Source organism: Phyllostomus hastatus, unplaced genomic scaffold, assembly GCF_019186645.2.
Source record: "Phyllostomus hastatus isolate PE091 unplaced genomic scaffold, TTU_PhHast_1.1 phas_scaffold_46, whole genome shotgun sequence".
Lineage (NCBI taxonomy): Eukaryota > Metazoa > Chordata > Mammalia > Chiroptera > Phyllostomidae > Phyllostomus > Phyllostomus hastatus.
The window spans coordinates 31453370-31479083 of NW_025334032.1; the positions used below are offsets into that span (position 1 = coordinate 31453370).

General features: G+C 48.4%; 1 protein-coding gene across 1 annotated transcript in view; it reads left to right on the forward strand.

The window, feature by feature from the left end:
- The window catches only part of PRAG1 (PEAK1 related, kinase-activating pseudokinase 1), a 49455-nt gene that overhangs the window by 5571 nt on the left and 18170 nt on the right, over positions 1-25714 (forward strand). The window contains exons 3-4 of the mRNA XM_045821706.1: positions 1566-3400; positions 24309-24466. Of these exons, the coding sequence (XP_045677662.1) occupies positions 1566-3400; positions 24309-24466 (1993 nt within the window). The remainder of the gene's footprint in view (positions 1-1565; positions 3401-24308; positions 24467-25714) is intronic.

Consider the following 25714-nt stretch of genomic DNA (forward strand, 5'->3'; position numbering starts at 1 on the left):
TAACCACGATACCATTATAACACTTAAAACTATTAAGTCATTCCTTAATGATATCCCACTCCCGGCTAGTGTTTGTGCTCTCTGTTATGAAGCTCGGATCTCACCGGCTTTGACATGGGATCACTAAGAACAGCGGCGTCCCTGGAGAGTAGGCCATTCAGCTCATCCCACATGGAATGCTTGCCAAGGCATGTTATTTAGAGGGCACGGAGAGCCTGCCGCCTCCAGACGTGCTGGCAGAGTTGGACCTCCAGGATGTGTTCTTTTTTTTAAAAATTATTTTAAAGATTTATTTAGTTTGTAGAGAGAGGGAGAGGAAGGGAGAAAGAGAGGGAGAGAAACATTGACGTGCGAGAGAAACGTCATCAATGGGTTGCCTCTCATATGCCCCAACCGGGGACCTGGCCTGCAACCTGGGCATGTGCCCTGACCAGGAATCGAACCAGCGACCTTTCGGTTAACAGGCCAGCACTCAGTCCATTGAGCCACACCAGCCAATGGACTTGGTCAGGGCACATGCCCAGATTGCAGGTCAAGTCCCTGGTTCTGCAACTGGGGACCTAAAACAACACATTCTAAGAACTGCTGGCTACCTCAGTGACCTCTTCGCCTGTTCTAGTTTCCCCAGACTATCACAGTGAGTGACTCAGGAAGGGTGGGCGAGGGTGTGTGAAATCAGAGGTCAGCGTTAGGTCGGGGAGCCGTCACTGCGGAGAGGCATCTCCCGTGGTTGCACCGAGCTCCGTTTCCCCCAGGGCCGCTGCAGCCTGGGTACGCTGGTTCCATCCTCTCACCGGGTCGACCTTCACAGACCCAAGCCAGTACTCTCTCTGTTCAGAGTCATCTTGGAGAGGAGCCAGATGCGGGGCCGACTCTGAGGCTGCTGCCAGAAGTGGTGTCAGGGGAGCCTTAGAATGGGAGCCGGCGGGGACAGTGACTTCAGGGAGGAGAGTGACCAGTTCACCTGTCTCGTACCTAAGCTACTCCAGCCACTGACACAGGCCCAGGCGGGGCCACTGCCTGTCCCTGGGAGAAAGAGCAGCTCTTTGCACAGGCCAGCACCGAAACCAGCCCTCAGCCTCCTGCCCGCGCCCCCACCGCTCACCCAAGGTGTTTAAAAAGCCTCATGACCGCTTTCTTCAGGAATGTGTCATGACACGGTTATCAAAAGACTAACAAACACAAAACAAAAATTAAACAAAACCCAAAAATCAATATTCAAAGCCCATAGGAGAACTTATCTTATCTAGCAGTTTTGAGGGAAAAGGCAAAATATTCTTTTCTAGAGTGATTTTTTCCCCTCCTTTGCAGACTCAGCCGAAAGAAGGACGGGCCCAGGTGGGCGGGGCAGCGCTGGGTCTAGGCCGACCACAGGCTCCTTGGGGACCGGGGCTAGCAGCGGCCAGAGGGCTGTGGGGAGGTCCGGGGGCGAGCTGCCGCCCCGCTGGTGCGCTGCAGCCCGGAAGACGGTTTGCAGAGTCACAGCACTTCCTTCTCGCTTTTTCTCTCTCCTTTTTTTCTCTGATAAGGTCTAATATAAGTCTTTTCACCCTGGGGCTGTGTAGGTCCTCTGGAGACGGCCCTCCAGCAAGCTGCCCTCCCTGAAGCAGGAAGACAGGTCGATGGTTTACCTGGGCAGCTTCCTCGGCATTCAGAAGCCCACCGGGCCCTCGGCCCCGGCAGATGGCCACTCTCGAGGCCCGCCTGCGTATGCCACGGTCGGCCTGCACAGCCCGGAGCCCCTGGGGGAGCGGAACACCTCCTTCCACCCGCTGAGCTTCCCCGAAGAGAAGGCTAGGCGAGAAGAAAAGCCCACGTTTCCTTACCAAGAGCTGACTTCCACTCAGGAGAGCTTCCACCAGAAACAGGCTGCCTTTGGCAGGATGACATCTGGCTGTCACAAGGGCCCTGGGCTCCAGGGCTCACCACAGCCCCTGCGGGAGTCCCTGCCCTCGGAGGACGACAGCGATCAGAGGTGCTCCCCCTCTGGGGACAGCGAAGGGGGAGAATATTGCTCCATCCTGGACTGCTGCTCCCTGGTCCCTGCAGCCCAGGACAGCTCACAGGCTGAGGGACCCCCGTGCAGATCTGGCGGCAGGGATTGCTCTCCCACATGCTGGGAGCAGGGCACCTGTGCGGGGCCAGGTGAGGACATGAAGCGGGTTTTGAGCTCCCCGAGGGAGTGCTGTAGCCAGGGCCCCGCAGAGAACCCAGCCCGTCTAGGCCCCAAGCAGCTGTCCCCTCCCTCGGAGGCGGCCAGTTCCTGCGATGGCCTCTCCTGCGGGAGCACCAGCAGCGGCACCAGCAGCCCCTTCCCTCCGCCTCTTGAGAATGATTACTGCTCTCTCATGAAGGAACCTGTGCAGGGGAAGCAGCAGGACGCTGGCTGCCACGTGGTGCCCTCTAGCAGGTGCATTGGGCTGAACGGGGAGCCTCAGCCGCCAGCCCACCCCAGGGAGGCTGTGCAGCCTGAGCCCATCTATGCTGAGAGCACCAAGAGGAAGAAGGCGGTTCCAGTGCCTTCCAGGCCACAGGCCAAGGCACCACCGGCAGCAGTGGCCCCCGGCCACGGCCAGGTACGGACGGCTAACACCTGGGCTCAGAAAACGGCACCTGGCTGGGGCCAGGACAGGGAAGGCTTGGATATGGCCCCGCAGGTGGCAGCCACCATCACAGTCATGGCGGCCCACCCGAAAGAGGACCACCGGACAATCTACCTGAGCAGCCCCGACTCCGCGGTGGGGGTGCAGTGGCCGCGCCAGCCTGTGAGCCGGGACTCTGAGGCAGGTGACGAGGAGACTTCAGCGGGGCAGGGGAGGAGCCCCAGGGAGGGCCGCCGCCTGGACTCGAGTGAGAACAGCTCCCAGGGGAGGCCTGCCATTCCCCCCAAGCTGTCCAGGAGCAGCCCCGGAGGGTCCCCCGTGTCACCATCAGCCTCCCCACTGGCAGACCTCAGCGAGGGGAGTTCGGGCGGTGGCACTGGGCCTCAGCCCTCATCCAGGTGCCCTGCTGACTCCGCTTCTTCCTGCCGGGCCAACGGTGTCGCCAGTCGGGACCCTGTCAGGTGTCCCCCACCAGCCGCCGGCACCTCCTCAGCCTTGGACCAGAGGCGGCCCCGGTACCAGACCGGGGCCTGGACCCGTCAGTGCCGAATCGAGGAAGAGGAGGAGGTGGAGCAAGACTTGTTGAGTCAAAGCTGGGGGAGAGAGACGGAGACTGGCACCACGGACCCCTCAAACTCCTCCACCTGGCACCGCCTGTGCCCCCCAGACAGCTCCTCCGGGCAGAAGGACAAAGCTGGGACTGGGATGAGCAAATCGGCCTCTTTCGCCTTTGAGTTCCCCAAAGACAGAAATGGGGTGGAGGCCTTCTCACCTCCTCCACCACCTCCAAAGTCAAGGTGAGTACGAGTGTCTGTGTGTGACTTGGGGCTCGCCTGGCAGGACCCAGGGCTCCTGCGGGAAACTTCCCTGCCTGCACCAAAGGCCTGCAGCCCGGGCTCCGGGGCCTGCCCTCGGGACCAGTGTCTGCCCAGCCTCCTGCCTTTAGGTAAACTTCTGAGAGCGGTTGCTCTTTTTTGTGTCCTGGAAGCAGAGCTACAAGCACGTGCCCTGCTTGGGATTGGCTCTTTGGAATGAATTTTTCCAAGAAGCCCTGCCAAGCTGCCTCTCTTTCCCAGTGCCCATAACTTCATACTCTGGTGCTCTTTTTCTCCCTGTCTCTCTGAAATATCTTCAGTAGGCTGTTTCAAGGAAACTCCAAAATTCTCCATTTACTTTGAAACACGTGAAAGAAGGAGGCTGTGCTTCAGGATTTGGGGGGGCCAAGGGGCAGGGCCAAGGCCAAGTGTGCGCTGTGCAGGAACTGCGACTGCGACGGCCTGGAGGCCTCAGGGCCGAAAGCAGAATAGGCGGAGGCTCTGCACCTGGTTAGTAACCCTCAGATGTGGGTTTTTAGAGAAAAAAAGATGCAGTCCCATTTTAGCACACTGAAACTCACAGCTTTCTCCACTGCTTCACTGCTGTCTCCTCCCAGTTCACAGAACCTCTCTCAGGCCCAAGAAAAAGAAATGCCTTTTATAAGGTACCCAGTGGTTCATGGAATTTAAGCTGGAGGAAAAATTTCCCTCTATGAAAGCAAAACTGATTCCTGTCAGAAAAGGAGAAACCTGCTGTTTTTTAAAAGAAAACAAACCCCAAAAAACAGATTGTCTTTCTGTGCAGACTTTCTCTAGTCACGTCATTTCCAGTGGATTGCTGGCTCTCGTTGGTTACAGTTTCAACTCCCTAAATGAATGCGGGGATCAGCAGTGACGAGGAGCTCTCATGTATATGGCACTTACCGTGGGCTGGGAGTTAGACGTATTCATCCTTTTGATCCTCAGAAACAGCCCTCGGAGGCAGGACTGACCACCCCCAATTTACAGATGACAAAACAGAGATGGAGCTAAAATAACCTACCTGCCCAGGTTGTACAGCCATACCTGGCGATTGGCTCCTGGAGTCCATGCTCCTAAACGTAGAGGGCACATCAGCAGGCAGTGGCGGTGAGCAGGGCATGAGAGTAAAACACAGGCCTGGTACTGTCTGCCTCAGGCCTGGGTAGGTGAGTGAGAAGCACAGGTGTTAGCATTAGCAGTCGAGTTCGTATTGCATCTTTCTCACCTTCAGGCTGGGTGATCTTGAACAAGCCACTCGCCATGACCGAGCCTCCAAGTTACTCTCCTCCAAAACAGGATGACAATAACAGTAGTAACACCATTTATTGAAGGCTCACGGGACCCAATGGCAGAGGTTAGTTACGTAGGCAGAGAGTTACCAGCCACGGCAGGGACACTCACCCCCTCTGGGAATGAGCCTGGCCCAATCCCGGACACGCCGCCTCATTTTTGGAGAAGGAGCTGAAATGTTCTTGTTTAAGTACAGTAGGGCTTGAAGAAACCCCAGTCACCACAGCAATGTGTTAAAGAACGAAAATTCAACCAAGTAAAGTGAAAGATCTCATTGACTTTATCAAGCAAATCATGAATCAGGCAGCATCTTATCTAGTAAATGCAAAGGTGCTCCAAGGAACTGTGTAAAATGAAAGACTTTTATAGGCAGAAGCAGACTGAGACCAGGAAGTTAAAAAAGAGCATTATTTCAGGCAAGGTCACCTTCCCTTGGGGGAAGCAAGGGGTCCTATGAGGCATATTTCCTCACTGGGGTTGACAAGAAATTCTAGACGGATTGGTCTGAAATTCTATTCTTGGGAGAGGCTAAAATTACAGTTAGATTAGGTATTTGGTTTTGGTGGGACTTGGCAAAAGTGACTGCATTTGGGACCCATTGTTTCTTTTTGACAATCCAAGAGATGCGACCCATGTCAGGCACCAGGGCCGCTCTCCACCACCGCTCTATAGTTAGTGGTTCTCGAAACTTTTCATTGATCCCTTTGTTGTTTTTTTGCTGAATCTCTCTGGTTGCAGCTTTAGGCTCATAATTTTTTTTAGGGTCAATCCTGTCAGGCACAAACCACTTCCACTCAGGTGGCGTTGCTGATGAATTCATTCTCAGGAATTGTGGCATTTGCCCATTCAAGTCAGGCGTCAGCTGGGTTTCCTCCTGGCCTGAAATAGATGTTTTCCTAAATTCCAGAGGCTGCCCACCTTAGCAATGGTCTGGGAGACACAGGTGACGGCATTATCTTTTCCTTTGGTCGATACCAGAGTCAAGGTGAAGGAGGAGGTCTTGGTCTGGCCCCTTGGGCACAAGCCGTCTACATCAGTGTCAGCTACTTCTCCTTTTCAGTCCAGTGTTTGGATTAAAAATTATAGCCCTCCTCCTCAGTTTATTCAGTCCCAGGTAATTAAGTACTCTTTTTGAATCTGTTTTTTTAAATATGTTCTGGAAATTTCCACCCAGCTCTCCTCCATGATCTCAAAGTCACCTGAAACCTGCACCTGTCAAAAGTCCCCTCCCTGACTCTCCTCGAAGGTAAAGCCCGTCTCAGGAGCACGTCGGGAAACCATCAGAGTAAAACAGTGACTGCGAGTGACGACTGACTCGAAAATGTCCGTCGTTCAAGATCTGATGAGAGTTTGTTATAGTGGAATTGACCAGAAAACTTTGGCCATTCCTGAAACATGCAACATTTTATAACATTATACCAGAACATGCTACTTTAGGAATTTCATAGAATTCCTGGAACACTTTCCACGGGCACTTATACTAATACAACATTAAGCTTAGTATTCTCATTCAACGATACTGCCCATGTGTTTTAACATATCAGGTGCGCCTAAATATTTGAACATCTCCCTTTTAGGAGGTGAGAGAAAAATATTTTTTAAATGTTCTAGGAGTTGTCTAGAAACGCCCAAGTGAGTTCAAGATAAAAAAGACTTCACTTGGAATTTGATTTTGGGAAGTTGGTTAAATACAGCAGAAGGTTTTACATTTGGTCAGATAGGACCCTAGTTTACTGTGAAACAATACTTGGTGACCCTTTCCACCGTAGTCACAATTGAAGGTTTCATGGGAGCATACGGCAGGTTACACAGTTCTGAGAAGAACTGAGTCCGTTGAATGTCAAGAAGACCAGGTTTGCCAAAAACATACAGCCGGCTTCCCTTGTGTACAGCGTTGTTTCTGAGTAGCTTTAATTACATACAAGGGGTAAGGGGTCTTACCCCTTAACAGCCTTTCATTTCTAGTGAAAACTAAGGAGTAAACGATTGTGAACTTTCTCTTACATCAGCATTCTGTGGATGGGTAGACTTACAGATACTTTCTATGATTTCTAGAAATGGACTTCCTCACAAAATGTCTCAGTATGGCATCAAATATGTTTACTAATAGACCCAAATATCTTTAGTTCCTGTATAAAAGGAAGCCAAAAATGTGTGTGTGGGGGGAGAACCCAATGTTCAATAATTAGTTTTAGTATTTTATTTGAATTGGAAATGATCTAGATATTTAATAAATTTTCATCATTTAGCTTTTATCCAAGCAAAACTGAAGTTTCAAGTTACCGAAAAGATTTGGAGTAACTATTTAAAAAGTTCACCTAAAAGCTTTTTGTCCTTACTTACATTTATTTGATGTTCTTGTCCCTAACAAGTATGTTTAGATTACTTATGAAAATTTGCCAAGACGGAAGAATGTCGGAAGGTCTTTGAGCAACCAGAAGGTTGATTTAATGTCCTCACTCGGGCCGTCTGTTAGATGGGTTCCGTGTCTCGGGCTCAGCCTCCGCTGCGCACGGAGAGGAGAGACCTCGTGCTGAGTGTTGTGTTGGCCCAGAGCTCTGGAGAAGGGCTGACTGGTGCAGCACAGTGTTACCATACCTGCCCTGACAGAGGTGCGCTGCTGCTCTCTAGGGCTGTTACGAATAAGAACAGAGAAGGATTTTTAGTTTGCCTGGGGTCCTGTTTTACAAAGCAGACTCTGACTTGGAAGGAAAAAAAAAAGACTGTTGAGAATGACTTGGCTTTCCTGTGGTCTTGTTTTGAATGTTTGGCAGTCGCTTATCTGTTTGTGTGAGATATTGTCCTCTGTAAACTCCCATTAGGGTTCCTGAGGAACCTCTTGCTGTAAGGCCATGTAGGACGAGGTTTCTCAAGGCTTATTGGGTGGGCTGACAGTGCTTTGGCTTTAGCGGTGTTGTTGGAGTGTGTGCCCAGCCCTCCTCCCCCTGCCGGCCAGGTGAGGCAGAGTCTGGGTCCTTCCTTACCTGCTGCTGCCAAGGCAACCTGCTGCAGACATGAGCCCATACCTCGTTAGACGGGCAGATCCCGTCGAGTCTCTGGGTCACCCCTGCTCCAATTTAGGGCAGCGTCAGGAGGCAAGAAGTGACCGGGACTGCTGTTTAGGAAACTAGACCCTGCAGGAAAGAAGTGTGGACCTCTTAGTTTAAATGTCAGGGTCAAGACCTAGGGCAGTTCAATGAGAGCAGAAGTGCCTGGGGAAGGAAGTAAAATGCAAAAGAATCAAATTCATTTCTGCCTCTTATTTCTTCCCAGATGCAAACCTGTTTTTAAATGGCTTGTGGCTTTTGAGTGACAAGGTCCATTGTGGGAGAATCATCTGATTAGTGCAGACAAACATCTCACAGAGAAACCCGAATTAGGAAGGTGGGCCCGAACTCAGGCAGAATCAGAGGAGGACAGGTGAATGAGAAATGAGACAAGTCTACAGCTGTTTTAGTGGGAGATACTGTCAGTTTACAAGGACAATATCTCACACAGACAGAAACAGTTTCTAAACTGTTTTAGTTTCCACAGTCTTCAGCCCCTGTGAGACTGATCAGGAGGAAGGAAAGCTTCACCGAGAAAGTGAGGGGTGACTTCGTTTTGCAGTGGTCACTCGTGTTAGTGGTCATTTGCACCCGCCACTTGGCCACATTGTCCCTCTGCAGGGACTCCCTCTGGGGAGCAGAGTTGTCACTGGGCTTTCGGTCACTCTTCAGTTCCCTCCCTCCCTCCCACGCTGCTTCTCAGCAACAGGTGGTGACCGTGTCACAGATGCAGCTCTTTTCTGTCCAGGGGTGTGGCCGCTGCGCTGACCTGGGCAATCGGACTGACTTCCTGGCGTGCTGTCTCCGTTAACGGGGCCCCTCAGCGTGAGCTCCGGGGGATGGGAGCAGAGGGAGTGAGATGGGCATCGGCCTCCAGCCCCCGTATCCACTGCGGCTAAAGCTCCTGACACTGCTCCGGTGGCCCTTGCTGCTGCAGTGGATTATGGGGTGGGGGCGATGGCAGCAGTGTACAAGGAAATCCCATTGCCTTTGATGCATACTGGGATTTTCCATGTGGTGTTCTGAAAAGCGCACTTTGTGTTAGAAAGCAGTATACGTACTTAGAGAACCATCTCTGACTGTGTTTTGCCTTTTTGACAAAACTGAAATGCATCGGCCCCGGAGAGAATGAGCACTGGGCACACGTCAGGGAGAGAGTCCTCCCCCGCAGCCCCACACACGGAGTTTGGCAAACGGAACAAAGCACGTGTATCAACAATGCAAGTTTATGTTCTGTTCCAAGCCAGGGGCCAATTACTATTTGGCCTCTCCCCTCGAGCTTGTGGAGAGAGCCTGAAAACCCTGGGCATTTAATAATGCCATAGCACCGAGGATTAAAATTGATTCCTATCTTTCTATTCTGTAATTAAAAAAAATCACTGGGTTGAATAGTAGTATACATAAAATATTTATGACATTCTTTCCATTTTTAAGCACATTGTCCATGGCTAAAGCTAGGGATTAGAGATTCTTTAATTCATCAATATCTACTAATTGCGCATGTTCTGTTACACTTTGTACAAGGTGCTAAAAAAGCCAGTGGCTTCCCTTAAGGCCCCTGAGGGTTGGGTTGATATAATTAGCTCAGCAGATGTGTGGTGTGACCACCAAAGGCTCGCCCCTGCTTTGATTCCCTCTGAAGAGACTGGTTATCATAGCAACTGCATTCAGTCATGCAACGGCTCAGCTTGGTGCCCAGGAGTAGTCCTGCCTTTTGACCTGATGCAAGATCAAGATCATGCTTCATGCAGTCGTATAGATAACCATTTATTAAAGAAAATCATGCCAGGTGCTTGGTAAAGAGCATGCTTAGCCATCTGTAATAATTTCATAATCTCCTGTTGGGTGCCTGGCACAAAATAGATGCTAAAAAAGTATTTGTTAAATAGTTGTAGATGGAGAATAATCCTGCTTCTTTCTCCAAAAGCACCTAACTCTAATGCTTTGAAATGTTGAAGATAGGAACAGTAGCTTTAAATACTTGTATCGAAGTTTCTTTCTGAAACCAGGTCTCGTGATTCACGCCCAGCGCTCTGTTCACGCCTCCGTTTGGGCAGTTGACACAGCCTGTCTTGCATGGTATCAAGTTGGTGCCATGTTTGCCTCCATTTGTAAACTCCTTGGTGTCCTACACAGGGACTATGTTTCATTTTTCTTTTCTTTTTTTAACTTTCCTATAGACTGCCTTAGCACAGTGTGTGGGATATGGTAGGTATTCACCGAAGGATTATTGAATTAGAAAAAAGAGCTCAGTGTGAACCACCCATTTTTTCACTGGGCACCCCATTATAATTCTCTTGCTAGACTTGCTCAGTAGAACATTGTCACCTTCAGTTAAAGAGGCTGAGGTTAATGTTTATCAGTGCTTCAAGGTGGGTGAACGCCATGTGGGCACAACACATCCTGTCGTGGATTTAGTCCCCAGTGTTTGCGCATTTCACTTTTGCTACTGGTCTCTCTTCCTTGGCTCTCCCTTTTTTTAAAGCTGAGCAGGTGTGTGGAGCCTGCCCTTTCTTGCCCCAGAATGCTCCTTTCAGGTAGTAATCACCTAAGGACTTTCACCGCCCGCTGCCACCGCACCCCCCCACCCCTCCCCGCCCCACCAATGAGTGGCAAGGAATTCTAGGGTGTGGTTTTGCTTCTGTGAAAATAGATTTTCCGTGTTTTCTGAGGCAGGCTGGAAAACACACACCTGAGCCATATGATCGAGCCCCTTTTGTCCTCAAGTGATCCGAGGGACTTTGTTTCTGGAATGGTCAGCCGCCATCTGGTGTGTGGAACTCGACAACTGGTGAGGAATCGGCTCGGTTGGTGTGGCAGACAACCTGCTGCTGTTCTAGGACCGTCGGTGTCCGCCTGGGAGGGTTCGCGTTTCCTTCTATCAGGGTTGGTGGACCGGCTCCAAAGAGTCGTCTGCAGCCCTTCCTGCAGCTGGCGATCTTCAGAGTTTGAGATCAGAGTCTTTGTCCTCTGTGCTGAAATTGCTCGTTATTTCTCTTTTGACTTTAGGGCAGATCCCTAAAAATGCTGGGCATAAGGGTGCACACGCTGTTTCCATACAACCCTGTGGCATTCCCTACTTCAGCTGGCTTCTGTCTAATGCCCCAGATAGCTTACTCCCTGCACCTCTCTAGCAGGCTGACTCGCGTAAACGGCTGTTCAAGTGACGCCCCTGGCTTCACTGGTAGTTCGTGTCTTAGCCATTTCATGCCCGCTAATGTGCACGCTATGAAAGCTGAAGTCTGAAACCCAGGCAGATGATTGGTGGTGGGAGCACTGTGTGGTGCTGGGCTGTAGAAAGCCCTGCAGAAGCTCCCTACAAGGACGGTCAAATGAGCAAAAACACCCCTCCATTGGATGAATAGAAGAACAGTTGAGATGAATTGACATGTTAATAAGTCACATGACTGGGAAGACCAGGAAGAAAGGTTTTGGGAATTTTTAAATCGGTCGTAGTAGCCTGCCCCTCTGAAATAAGTCTTACGAGTATTTGCAGATGAGAAGGAAGATTTTGAGATTGCCCCTTTTTGAACCACGAAGGCAATGAGGTTGCATCCTCCACACCAGTTCCGCTCTCTTAGGGTGGCAGTCTGGAGGTCCACACGGGACACGGGGAGGCCGGGGCCCAGCCTGCAGGGCCCAGTCAGCAGTCTTCAGGTTGTGGGAGAGGGCAGCAGACCTGGGTGCTGACTGTTTGCCAGCCCAACTTTAGAATCTAAAATTGACCACCTGTAGTGCAAACTCATTGCTGGTCAATCATTGCTCCCTCTACGAATCTGACAGTTCCGTTCCTGGGAGGGGCCCTGTGATCTGTCCAGCCCCCCGGGGGGGGGGGTGTCCCTCAGCAAGGTCTTTGGCAAAGGGTGGACATCCTCCCTGATTACAGCTTCAAGGTTCAGACTGTAACACCAGAGTGGTTTATTTCTGCTTACTGAGAAATTATGAATATTTCGTGAATTTTAATGAGCAATTATGACTAGTCCATGAATTTTTGGAACTCAGCATTTTAGTAAATAACAGTTACCATTAAATCTATTTTCCATTATTTAAAGACTTACTTCTCTTTATGGACCTTACCTTTACTTTTTCAGTCCTTACATCTTGTTAAATAATGTATGTTCCCTAAGCCTTACCCTCTTTGGCTTGTAACACTGACTTTCTATGCCCCAGACTGGGGGGTGAGGAGGTAGGTGCAGGAGGTATGTCAGAATCTTTTGGAGGAATAGTTTGAAAATAGAAATGAAATGTTATACATTTAAATGTGAGAAATAAAGACAAAATGACTGCTTTCATGATACCTAGTACACATAATTTTTTAAAGTCTTCTCAACAGGTAACAAGTTAGGCCATCATTCTTGTGGAAATGTCCAACCTGGGGACACAGGAGGTCTCCCCAGGTGAATTAGACGAAAGCAGGACAGAAACGTTCCTGATCTATTACATGTACTTGGTGCCCTCCCTCCGAACCTCTCCGAATGCCTCCTCTGTATTCATGTCCTCTCCCGCACCTGGAGACAGGGGCACTGTCGTTGTGGTCACTCCCACATCCAGCCCCTGGGTCCTGCCTCTTGCCCGTCTCTTCGTGCTTGTCCATGTTTCCTGTCAAAGCAGAGAAAGGCAATGAAATCCATTCTTCTTACAGCTCAGAGTCTGAGGCTTTCTTGTTCTTGACAGTCATTTAGCCACTAAGCACTAAGGACTCAGTGTAGGTCGAGCTAATGTGAATTGCTCAGTAATTAAGAACAAGACTACATTATGACCGGCAGCTTTATTCTGGGGTGTATGCCTCAGAGAAATGCACACACAGGTCAACACGAGGGCATATGCAAGGAAGATTATTCCAAGGCTGTTTATACCAGGTAACTGGGGCAAACCCAGGCCTGCATCTCTAGGGAAACAGAAAGGTAAAAGGCAGTGAGTATAAAGTGAAATATTTAATAGCAGCCTCATAGAGTAGGTAGATATGCAGAAACATGATGGGTCTTAAACTGGTACCGAGCGAAATGATGAAGAAACAGAACGAGATCTGGAACATGATGTAATTAATATAACTCTAAAGAACACAAAGTAACACTACATATATTTTTTTAAACATAAATCCCAGCGCATGTGTCCAGGGAAATACATTGTGAGGGCCTGGAAGTGGGAAATTGGGAAAGTTGAGTCTTCCAAATGGGGACAAAGAGAAAAATTAAAATAATGCGGGTTAACTTGAAAGTGTGGAGTTAATTAAGGCATGTGGTCACCTCACGTCTCTGCACTGATAGTAAGTGCAAACGAGAAGAGAGACCATGAATCATGGAGGGATAGAGGATTTACTTGAAAAAGGCAAGAATTAAGAATACCAAGAAAGGTGATGAATGTTTGGAATTGCTGCTTTGGAAAATGGGAGGTCAAGTTCAAGGATTGCCAGGGAGCCCCAAGGACTCCCTGAAGACAGGAAGCATGAGCTAATTGTGGCCCCAGGCTGCGTGGCTGTGCATTCTCCTAGAGAAACACGATGGACTGCCTGGTGCAAGAGGATGGAAAATGTTTGGAGTTACCCCATGTGCATTGTGACTTACAATAAGAAATCATATTTGGTCTTCCTCCCTGGTTCTGCCATGCAACTCCTAAAACCCTTGGAATTTCCTAAGAGCCATGAAGATGTTTTTTATTATGTGAATGAGGTGATTTTTGGAACTCACCTAAAAATGGAACTGGTTGCCAGGAAAGGCAACCATTGCGATTACAGGGTTGGAACTTTCAGCCTGCCACCCCACAACCTTCCTGGATGGTAGACGGACCAGAGGTTGAATCAGTTGTCAGTGGTCCATGATTTCATCGATCAGGCCTATGTGAGGAAGCCTCCATGAAAACACACAAGGACATGGTTTGGAGAATTTCCAGGTCAGGGAGCACAGGGCAGTGTGGGGAGCATGTAGGGAGCGGCACACTTGGAGAGGGCATCCGACCTCCGCACCCGTGACCTGTACATCTCTTCCTTCTGGCTCTTCCTTCTGGCTTGTCCTGAGTTTTATACTTTTAAGTAATTTTTTCCTCTGATTTCTGAGTGTTGTTTTACATTATTAATCGAACTCAAGGAGGAACCCTTGGAACCTCCCATCTGTAGCCAATCAGAAGCGCAGGTGACAACCTGGACTTCCATTTGGCATCTGCAGTGGAGGGGAGTCTTGTGGGACTGAGCCCATAACCTGTGGGATCTAACGTTCTCTCCACGTAGATAACGTCAGAATTGAGTCGAATGGTAAGACACCCAGCTGGTGTCCAAGCATTGGTGGTGAGGGGAACCCCCACCCCATGGTGGATTTGGGTGACCAGAGAGCCCTCACCTAATGTCTAGGGGTTTCAGCCGAGGCTGAAGAGAGGGAGATGGAGCTGTTGAAGGGCAGGTAGAGAGGGCTGAAGAACACCTGGGCGTGGGAGGGGAACCTCACCCTTACTGGGCAGCGTGCTGGATGGACCCGAGTGGGAGTGAGAAGCAGGTCATCCTTGGAGCTCTGTTGCAAGCAGTCTGACTCTCCCAAGCCAGGAGCATTGAAAGGAAACCTAATATAAGTAAACACATATTTCTTAAGTCAAATAGTTGGGCTCAAGATCTGGGTCAACCATAGGGGACTTAAAGCAGTTGCTGAATCCAGAGAAGGAGAGAGGGAGGTAATTCTGAAAACGCGGTTGCCAAAACCAATAGTCTAGAAACAAACAGATTTTGGTCAGGCACAGGCCGTCTTGGCGGACGGATCGCAAAGAAGTAGGTCAGGACTAGAACAGCAGCAGGTCCCAAGCTGGTGAAGACCCACTCGCTACTGCTTTGGTTTAGTCAATCAGAAGAATCCTCTGGGTGTTGGCGGAAAGGGTGGGGAGAGGTGTGAAGGAGGAAGGAATCAGGGGAGGTTCTGTTTTTGTAGGGGGAAGCAGGCTGCTATGATAAAAAGAGGTTATTCTCTTTCTAAATCTTTGTATGATGGAGTGTGTCAGCTGCTGAACCTGGGGCTACGCCAAAAATGATCTAGCTCTTGAATATGTAGATTCAAAGTGAGATCTAGTTAGTGGACAAATCGACTCTTCCTAGTTATTTTAGAGTAATGCCTGTGACTATTAAATCACGTTCTTCTGTGAGTCTCCTTAAAGACATAATAAAAGTAGAGAGATCGGGAAAGGGGACCTCCAGCCCACCTGCTGTTTTCCGCTTCTCTCCCAGCGGCAAAGAGAATTCTGGGTTCGCCGGAGGCTGCCGGAGTCCTCTCTCTGTCTCTGCCTTTCTGAGTCTCTGTTCCTTTTCCCCTTCTCTCTCTCCGTGCCTGACCATCTGTCTGTCCGTCCAACCATCCACATTCATTTTTCTATATAACAACACTTTCTATGTACCGGGTGTTATTTGTAGCACTCATCAAATATTAACTCCATGAACCTTCTTATCAGCCCCATGAGATAAGTGTTACTGTCATGCGCATTGTCAGCTTTTCTGGGACGCTGAAGCAGAGAGAGGCTCCACAGGACCAGTGGAGCCAGGACCCAACCCCAGGCAGCGACGCCCCAGCATCCACATTCCTGCCCACCACGTCCATGAGCCCGCTGGGTGACTAAAGTCCATCTGGGACGTTGTTCCAGGGCTTGCGTGGTGGTTCCTCCCCGAGGGTCCTTTCACACCACGCTAGCCTGCGGGCTGGGCAGCTGGTGGGAGGTGCCCCTCTGTGACTGCAGCTGCTCCATCTCAACCTCCATTTGTTATGCATCTCTTCCTTTTCATCTCCTCCTCCCATCTGCCCTAGTGTGAACAGATGTAAGGGCTTCCTCCTTGAGTTTCCAGGGCCGGAGCTGAGGACTCATGAGTCTTAAGCCGTTCTATTGGAGATAAAAGTGTAAGGGGCCTGCTGCGGGGTTTCCTGCGCTTTTCCCTGCTCCTCGGCAGTGCCTGTCCCTGTCCGCAGCCCGAGCTGAAACCTCGCCGTGCTGGGTCACTCCAGACACGTGCTGTCCCCTCTCCTGCCTCAGGCGGCCCTGAGCTGCTTTAGGAAAGCACAAACCCATGCAGACTCGGGCCATAGACTGGAGCTGCTTGGAATTTCTTGAGACCAGAAAGGTCATCTCTTAAAAATACTGGCATCTCTCAATGCCAGAGTGTATCTGTATATAGGCGGGCAAATGCCTGCACGTTTCCACTTGACCAATTTAAGCATTTTTACCTTTGACTAAAACCCACTAGTAATTTTAAATGTGAATGTGTGTTTCTATCTTTAAAAGTAAGTATGACTTTAGTCCTATCTTTAAGTGCTTTACACTGAATGCAAAGTATCTTCTTCTTCAGGGTGAACCAAAGGGTTTTTCAGCTTGCAGAGTCCTGCAGTCAGTAGAGCATTAACCGCAAAATGCAAATAAACAGGCCAGCCCCCGTGAAATCATATGACCAACAATGAAACTGCCTTCTTGCCCCGTACGGGCTGGTAGGTCGGTGGGGGAAACAAGCCCCCAGAGCAGCCTGGACTCAGTAGTCCTTGCAGGTGGCACGTAGGCACTTGCTAAATAACTCCCTTAGCATTTTCATCTAAGGATGCCAGAGATAAAAGCCGTAAAAACCTTTCCAGCTTAGTTTTCTGCCTTTCTCATCTCACGTCCCAGAAAACAGCAACAACAATGCAAAGACGACGAGCTCCTTGCAAATTCAGGATCCGCTGGGACTGGTGTGTTTTGTAGATATGAAAAGGATCCAGCTATTGAATCCAGTTTTCTTGAGGGTGGTTGGTTGTTTGCTCGCTGTTCCTGCCTTTTGCAGGTTTTCCGGGGCGAGTGTCCATTTTTTCTTAAAGGAAACACTTGTCCTCCCGGATGCCACCGACTTATTGAAACCGAGGGAGATAAACTTCATGCAGGAGCATTTGATAGTTACTCTGTGTTCCAGGACATCCTGACTGTGACACAGCCCCTCAGTTCATGATTTGGGGGTAGTTCCAAGCCTAGTTCCCATGAGACGGTTAGAATAATCTAACCAGGACTGTAACCCAGTGCTCAGGGATGGGTGCCCAGCCCTGTTCGGTGCGAGTTCCGGCGGGGACAGGCGAGTCAGAAGACTGAAGCGGCTTGGGAGGGATTTGCAGGTGCTCCTGAGGCTGGCCGTGAGCACGGCGACGGTGCGAAGGGGGCAGAGAATTGTTCACTGTGAGTCCAAGTGGGGACAGGAGAGCGTGGGGTGCGTCGCGGACAGTGGGAGACGAGCCAGCTGGAGCGAAGGGCTCCACGAGGAGGGTCAGTAGTATGTTAACCCAAATGGTGATCAGTTTCTCCCCCGAACTACAAATCTAGGTGCATGTTGTGATGTATCAACAGTGGAAGGAGGGGGTATTTGAAAGCGAGATTGTCCAAGGAAATTTGGAATGTGTGTTTTTGTCACCACGGAGGCCCTGAGTTGACCCAGCGTGGTGGCCGAGGTCAAGAACCCCTTGCAGGAGCTCTGGGGAGGGATCTTCTGAGTCAGCCAGCACCGTGAGAACAGCATTTTAGAAGGACTTTGAGTCAGGATGTTCAAGCCCCAGCGCTGCAGATCTCTTCTGGAGGCGGGGCTGGAACCCTCTGTCTACTTGTTTCCAGGAGCCTGACAAATAAGAAGGGGTGGTGTCTGCTCTACCCACTCCTGTATCCCAACCCTTAACACGGTGCTCAGCACACAGTAGGTAGTCAATATTCACTCGTTGAAGAACCTGGAAATGGTATTCAGCATAGACAGGATGGGGGACACACTGCAGGTAATAAAGACGTAAGTTGAAAATGGGGTTCCCTAATTTGCCAAGGAAACCCACTGTTTCAGCTTGAATCGTGTAAGGATTTTGACCCCAGGATGTGGCTGAAGGGCACAGAATAAATGGGGGGAAGTTCAGAGTATGTCAGAGGGTGTCTGAATGGCTCCTAACGATGGAGCCCAGTGAGACAATTGGAGCCTGAAGGCAGCGGGTCCCCAGGCAGAGCCTCCCTGCTTTCCTGTGCCGTTGCAGGAAGTGCATTTTGTAGAAAAGTCAGAGAGGAACTGAGCTGCTGATTCACAGCAGGCTGACAAGGCACCGCGGCCGCCTCTGAAGCCGGCCCCGCATCCTCTGGGCTGCCCCGCGGGACCCTGCAGTCGCGGCCCGGCCTGTCCCGGGGCTCTGGGTGGCCCCGCTGATGAGCACCGCACCACGGGCCGGAGTGTAGGATGGTAAGAGGTTCTCCTTTTCTGGTTTAGGCGTGAGTTGGTCTCTCTGCTTCTGAACCCGTTCCGTTTTCTCCTTGGTAACTGTGAGACTGTAGATGGAATTGTCTGACCTGCTTGTGCTGTCAGAGCTTCCTCGGAGTTCTCTGAGTCGCGGCCGAACTTAGCAGTGAACTTGACCAATCCAAAGGCTTGGCGCTGTGAGTGGGCACTGGGTGTAGAAGGCTAGTCTAGAACTGCACGCCAGCGTTCTTTGAGTTTTCCTGCGGCAAAACGCGCTCAACCGAATGTCCGTGAACCAAATCTAAGTGAGGGCAGTGAAAACGAAAATTTGCCGGCGTCCCACTGGAAACTGCGGTCTTGGGTGCGTTTCCCAGCAGCCAGCCAGGTGCGGTCTGACGCCCGGTCTCTGCCACACTCTGGGGCCCGGCGTCCATTAAGAATTCCGGAGGCTCTGAGAGCTCAGGGGTATTTTTAGAAGAGGCTTGTTCCTCGCAATGAGGAAGTCTGGCAGATGGGTCTTCCGCCCGGATTATTTTTTTCTAGCTTTCTACCAGTGCAGTATGGAGAGAACTCCGGCAAGCCTTCTTTCTCCGAGGACAATGAGGGGAAAAGCCGTTCTGAAAACACGGGGCGACAGCTGCAGGGCCCGGAGTCTCTGAGGACTCCGCGCCACTGGCTGTGGATGTCACCTTGCTCTCCTGCGGCCGTGGCTAATCAACACCGGGGGAGGGGGCAGGAAAGGAAGTCTGAGCAAGAACGAGTCATTTATCACAATGCGTGTGCAGACATCTGTGCGGGGCTGTGTGTCCCGCCCCAAAGAGGAAAGACTCCGGTGTGTGGTTGGGGCCCATTGAAACCACTTCCTTCAGTGACGTGACATCAGATTGCCTCTTATAGATGGCTTGCACAAGTTTTATGTAAGGCAAACTGCCATTAAGGAGGGAAAGGTGCCCTTAAAAAAATAAGTGTGATCTTGTTATTGCATGTATTTGGGTTACCTTTGGGCCTTAGGTCTGGCAGAAGAATCTATTAGGACCCAGAGGAGTCACCTTTGGACTGTGCAGCCCTTTCTGGGGATTTTTAAGAGAGCTATTGCGCACACAGACTGAGGACACAGAGACAACATGATGGTCAGTCATGACTGTGGTGACATGTGTCTCCTTTCGTTTTACATCTGCTCATTCTTTAATTAAAGTGGCAACTCTCTAAGGGTGCAGATGACACTGGTTCCCAGGCTGGGAGATTTCTGCTGCATCTCGCACGGAAGAGTCATCACTCCCAAGATTTTGCTGTTAAGGGAAGGCAGTCACCCCTCTCCCTCCCCATTTATACCTGAGCATTCCAAATGCCTATGGGGTTTCATTTACCTGGCGGGATGTACTTGAGCATTTTCTAGTAGAGAAACAGTAGTAATGTCCCCAGAAGCCACGGCGACATGAAATTATGGTTCCTTCCCCACTCCTCCCACACAAACACAGCCTGCAGTGAATGCATTATATAATCATAGGAATACTCTGATTCTGTCTGCATTCACTTGGTGGGTCCCCCAAATTGGGACTTTTCCCTCCCAGTGACTAGATGCAGGGAATTAACCCCCCAGGGTCTCTGAAGGGTTGTCAGGTCTAAGAAATGACTTTCCCGTCCACAAGGCTATAACGTGGGGGAGTCACCCCCTCCCCCCCGAGCCCTCCTGTCCCACGGCGGGGCCTCACGGAAATCCCACTGGGCCGTCCCTCGAGCTCCGTGCCTCAGAGGCCAGCCGGCCGGCAGGGGAACAGTGTGGGGCCACGGGTCCACGCAGGCCCTGGTGATTTTCCTTCCTTCTGGAGATGATCATTTTCAGTGTATCCGGTATTTCAGGCATCGATAAAGTTCATACGTGATTGAACTGATGTTCCTGTAGCTCCCTAAGATTTTTCAATTATTGACATTTTGCCATGTTTTTAAGTTTCTAAACTAAAGCAAGTACAATGGACGATCCCTCCTTATCTAATTTCCATTTTAATTTCCTATTGCTACCCAGAGTTATCACCGCCTTGAAGTGAATGAGTATTATTTCCACTTTATTACATATATGTTATATATAGAAAATATGTAACATTGTTTTAAAAATGTATATAAATGGTATATATGTACTTACTACCACTTATATACTGTACTTGAGTCTTTTGAAAGCTACTTGTAATATTCATTTTAAGGATGATTTTCATATTGGTACCTAAAAATCAAGTGCATTTATTTTTGAGTGCTATATAATATTCCATTATAAGATCATACCCCAGTGCGTCCACTTCCGTGTGACGGTGGGCAGCGGACTGCTGTGATCCCGGTTTTGCTGTCAGGAGCCCTGGCAGCCTGGGCCGCGGTGGGTGTCTCCCCCGTGTCCTGTGCAGTGGAGCAGCCACGAGTGTAGAATGTGGCCAGCCTAGGCTGCCACGTGCTACAAAACACAGAGCAGATTTCGAAGACTTCGAGTGCAAAAAAAGAACATAAAATGTCTTCTTAATAATTTTTATGTTCATTTCATGTTCAAATGATAGTTTTACATGTTTTGTTAAATAAAACATACTAATCAAACAATTTTACCTATAACTTGGCTTCCAAGTTATAAAAAATGTTAAGTTATGTATATGACTTGCAATTTATTTACATGTACCACCCACAGGCCAGCCGTCCATGTTGATAAGTCGAGTTTTATTGGAAAACATGCCCAGTCATTTACACATTACCTGTGGCTGCTTTCCTGCCACAACAACAGGGCCGAGTCGTTGCAACTGAGATTATATGGCCCATGAGCCTGAGATACTTACCGTCTGGAAATCAAGGAAAAGTTTATTGACCTCTATTCCAGAGCAGTGATTTTTAACCCGATTTAAACCCGGACCCACAAAAGAAATATATTAATATTGTGATCCATCCCATGTACTCTTGAAACAAAAGTTTTTTTTTTTAAGATTTTATCTATTTTTAGAGAGGGAAGGGAGGGAGAAAGAGAGAGAGAGAAACATCAATGTGCAGTTGCTGGGGGTCATGGCCTACAACCCAGGCATGTACCCTGACTGGGTATCAAACCTGCGACACTTTGGTTCACAGCCCACGCTCAATCCACTGAGCTATGCCAGCCAGGGCCAAAAGTTTTATAAGATAAAATTTTGTCAATCCTTACTATATATTTTTGTTTTCTGGTCTGTCCTATTTAATAAACTGCTTGTCAAGAAACTGCCACAACTCACTAAATTCAATTAGACATTCATTTACTTCTAGTCATTTGAGTATCATTGCTCAAAGATATATATCTAAACGTGAAATGACTTCATTATAGGAACATTCATATTCAGCTTTGCAAGGTTCATCAGTGCTGTTTGTTCAGAGCATGTGTGTGTGCATATCACTCTCAACTCCCTCACACAGGGCCAGGAGGGTCCCACTTCCCACCATCCTTAGCAATATCCGATACTGATATTACCAGGCTGCTCTGACAGGTGTGAAATGAAATCTTCTCTCATTTATAATCTGATTACTACTACGTTTGATCATCTTTTCACGTGTCAAGTGAGTTTTCATATTTTTTTATTTGTAAATTATCTTTTTATATCTATTGCCCCCCCCTTTTAATGGGGTCATTTGTATTCTTTCTATATTCTGGATATCAATACTTTATTCTAATACTTTATTCTTTATTCTTTACCAGTTGTCGAGACTGCAAATATGTGGGTTGTCTACTCCAAAGTTTAGATTTTTCACTTTCTTGATGGTGTCTTATTTTATCAGACTGAAGTTTTAAATTTTAAAGCAATCATATTTATCATCTTTTTTCCTGTGGTTCTATTTTTTAAACTCTCATTTAAGAGAGCCTTCTTTACCCAAAGATCATCAAGATTTTCTCTGATATTGTCTTCTAACAGATTTTAACTCTCGGGGTTTTTTCTCCCATCAAAATTCCTGTCTGCCCTGTTATTTATTAATAGCTGGTGTATGACAGCCACGAACTGACTTGTCCCTCCTCTTGTCACTGAGGCAGCACTGCACTCGTCACATCACAAGTTCCTGTAGACAGAAATCTCTGTGCCCAAAATCGTGGTCCCAGATATATCAGAAATGAATTTTCACCGGTCTTGTTTACACTGCAGTCCAATCTAGAAGGTTTCATAGACAAATTTTAGTCATCTTCCAAGGAAACATAATCCCTCTTACACAAACTACCTAAGATCATTGAAAAAGAGAAAAAGTTACCCAATTCATTTCAGGAGTCTGATTTAACCTTTATACCCAAACGAGACAAGAACAGTACAAGAAAGGAAAATTCGGGGCTAACCTCACGTTTGAATGTAAATATAACGGTCCTAACTCAAACATTAGTGAGACTGAATCCAGCCATGGGTAGTAGATGAAGTTTATGCAAAGTGTGCAGGTTATTAATGGAGCTCATCACATTAACAGAATAAAGGAGGAAAACAATGAGTTTTGTGTAGATGTAGGAAGAAAAACATTTGATCCAATTCAGTAACTAGAAATGACATAAGAATAGAAAACACTTTGAAAACTTGGAATAGAAATCCTTCCTTCACCCGTGAAGAGCGTCTACCAGAACCTGCAGCAAGCATGCCCTTGGCGTTGAGGCCTATCTCGTAATGCTCTGCCTTGAATTCCTTCTTTGCCTCTGGCCTCTGAGGACTTTTCTTCCTTTCAAGGCTTTGCTGTTACTATAAATAATTGTGTATGTGCGTATACTCATATGCACATTTGTGTGTGTTAAAGTTTTGTCTGTTTATATATGTTGAGTGTTGTTTTATGTTTGTGGAATGGGGAGCTGGGCCAGCTAAGCAGTGATGGTGCTGGAATTTCTCCCTTGGCAATTTTCTGGGCCTGAAGACCCGAGAGACAGCAGAAAGCACTCAAGAGGGAGCAGAGCAGCTGGGTTGTCGTGGAGCTGGTTTCTCTCCCAGACTGAGGGGTGGTCGCCATTCACAGCTTCAGATTTTGGCTGCATCTGAGAAGCCATTACTGATGGATCTGATGAGGATAAAAACACTTTATGAAACTCCTATGACTGTATTTTGCCATACCCCTTCCTAAGGATTTAACCTTTCCAACATCCCTACAGTGACATTGAAATATAGAAATACTATTAATCGTAATATTGTCATCACGGTCACACTTCCATTTAACAGCTTCAAAACATTTTTCATGGTGGTTCTAAGGGTTGGAGATGGAGAGAGCGAGAGATGTTTCCAGAAAGCACTTTTCACGGTAGCAAACGAACTTTCTCTAAATTTGTCAGTTAATGAACAAGGGATTCCAATGACTGCGAAGACCAGTTCAGCACAGAGAACAATCAATACATTCTTGGCTGTAAGGTCATGTGCATTAAATAAGGCAGTTCTGATGCCAAATCAATACTGCATTGTCTATTTCCTGCAGCAGGTACAGAGATATAGATCTGCTGTCAGGAGAACAAGAAGTCATCAGGAAATATCAGTTCAGACAAATCTGGGTTACCAGCAACAGGGAAAGAACTGGATTGATTGTGGTGTGTCTCACTTTGTGGTGAAAATGTCAGGGCAGGGTGAATATTCATGTAGTTCGTGGAAAGGGGGGAGGAGAAATCAATAAGCTAAATGCTCTACCTCATAATGGAACTGTGTTCACCAATGGAAAGTTCTTTGTTCTTGAACTTGGTGTTCCTCCCTGATGTGTTCGTAATGCTGTCCTAGAGATGCAATAAAAAGGTTTCATAGGAAGCCCAAGAGCAGATTTATTCCATAGTTCTGGAATAAGGGTTATGTTAACATGGGTCAAACTGAGCATTGTACTAGAAGTCTGGTTAAAATTTGAATAAAGTTTCCCTTAATTCCAAGGAACCACTTAGTCTCTTTGAAGCGATGTCAAGAGAGTACCGGACTAAAAAGAAATCCCATGTTTTTAGTCTGGATTTGCAATTCACTTGTTTTGGGATCTTGCAAAAGCTACTGTCTCTGTTTATCTCTATACATTGGCTTGTATGATAATATTCAGTTTCTTTGTAGAGACGTCATGCAGGACATAATAGATAACACAAATGTTTTAGCAGATGATGCCAGAATATGAAGACAGTTGATCTCAAATCATGATTTTGGCATTTGTCTAAATTTAATAGACTCACTTCTCTTAACCACATCTAAGAAATTTCCTACCATTTATGTTCATAAGGTTTCATAAGAGCACCTGTTCTCTCTTCCCCAAAATCACCTTTGCAAAACTTGCTGGCATTGGTCAGATTTCAAGAGCATAGTAGGTTCATGGTCAATAGGCCTGGTTTTAGATTAGAAAACACATTAATCTGTTTCATTGTTTGTTCCAAATTTTTCAGGCACCTTTTAAAAATGAACAAGAGCAGCTCTGATCTGGAGAAAGCGAGCCAGGGCTCCGCCGAGAGCCTCAGCCCATCCTTCCGCAGCGCCCACGTTAGCTTCACCACGGGCTCCACGGACAGCCTGGCCTCGGACTCCAGGACCTGCAGCGATGGAGGTAACAAACTTGACCTCGACGGGGAGGTTGAGATTCTCCTGAGCCTGTGAGGCCAGGCCTGGGTTAACAGCCAGGATTTAGAAGGGCTAAACCAGCCCCGCTTTCTGGGCCCTGCTTTCCCCGTGAAGTAGACTGTACCAAGGAGTCGTTGACATTCATCCCCTGGTGAATACATGGCAAGGTGCTTCGTCCCAGACTGTGTTCTCCACTCACGCACAATGCGTGCACATGGCAATGAGGCGGAGGTTGAAAGCATGCTGAACGACCCCTGATTCCTCATGAGCCATCCGTACATCGGCCTGCTCTCCACTTCTGCCCTCAGGATGAGTTCTCAGGGGGTCGGATACATGCTAGCCACGAGTCTTCTCTCTCCCGCCAACCTCTGTGTTTCTCTGTCTGTCTTCCTCCCTCCACTGACGCCGTCCCCGTCTTGCTCTCTTGTGTGCACATATGCATACACACACACACATACATGTACATGTGTACGCATGCACATACTCGGACACAGCGTGTGTTTACATTAATGTTTGTTGAATTAAAACCATGTGGGCTTCGTTAGGCTACCAACCATTCCACCTTCTGGATAAAGCTCCAGGGCATCATGTGTGCGTATGTCCTGACTGGGTATATTTCCGAAAAGGAACTCTTGTTTTTCTGTTGTCACCCTTTCAACATTTGTGGGTGTATCCCCTCTCCTGTCTTGCGTGTTAGGTTCCGACGTGTGCTAACACGACTTCCTCTCTCCCTCCTGTGGAAGTACTTCTTCTCGGTAGGCGGTTTTCCATGGGAAACATACTGTCGCCCACGCTTTTCTATCTAAAAGATGAGTGCCGCTAGGACAAAAACGCATGTAATAAGTCAGTCCGTGGTGTGTTCTGATGGGAAAATTCTGATGGCTCTAACTTAAAAACAGGAAATGTCTTAGCCTTGATTGGGGTGGGATGTGACCAAATAGGATTTTCTTTTTCTGCAGACTTTCCTGGGCTTCTATCTTTTTCCTCTTCCCATCCCATTGTGCAAACATTCTGCAAGGCAGATTACTCTGCGGAGGGCTGGGCCGGGAAACAGGAGTCCCTATGCCGGTCAGCCCGGACTCCCTCTCCTGGGACTGGGACCAGTTGTGAGGGAGCTGACTATGGTGGCAGCCGGCTGGTGTCGAGGAGAACTGAGCTTAATAATTGCCTTAGGACTTTGCTTCTCGCAACCAGCAAATCCTGATGTTTGCTCTCAGCGCTCTTAAGTCCATCT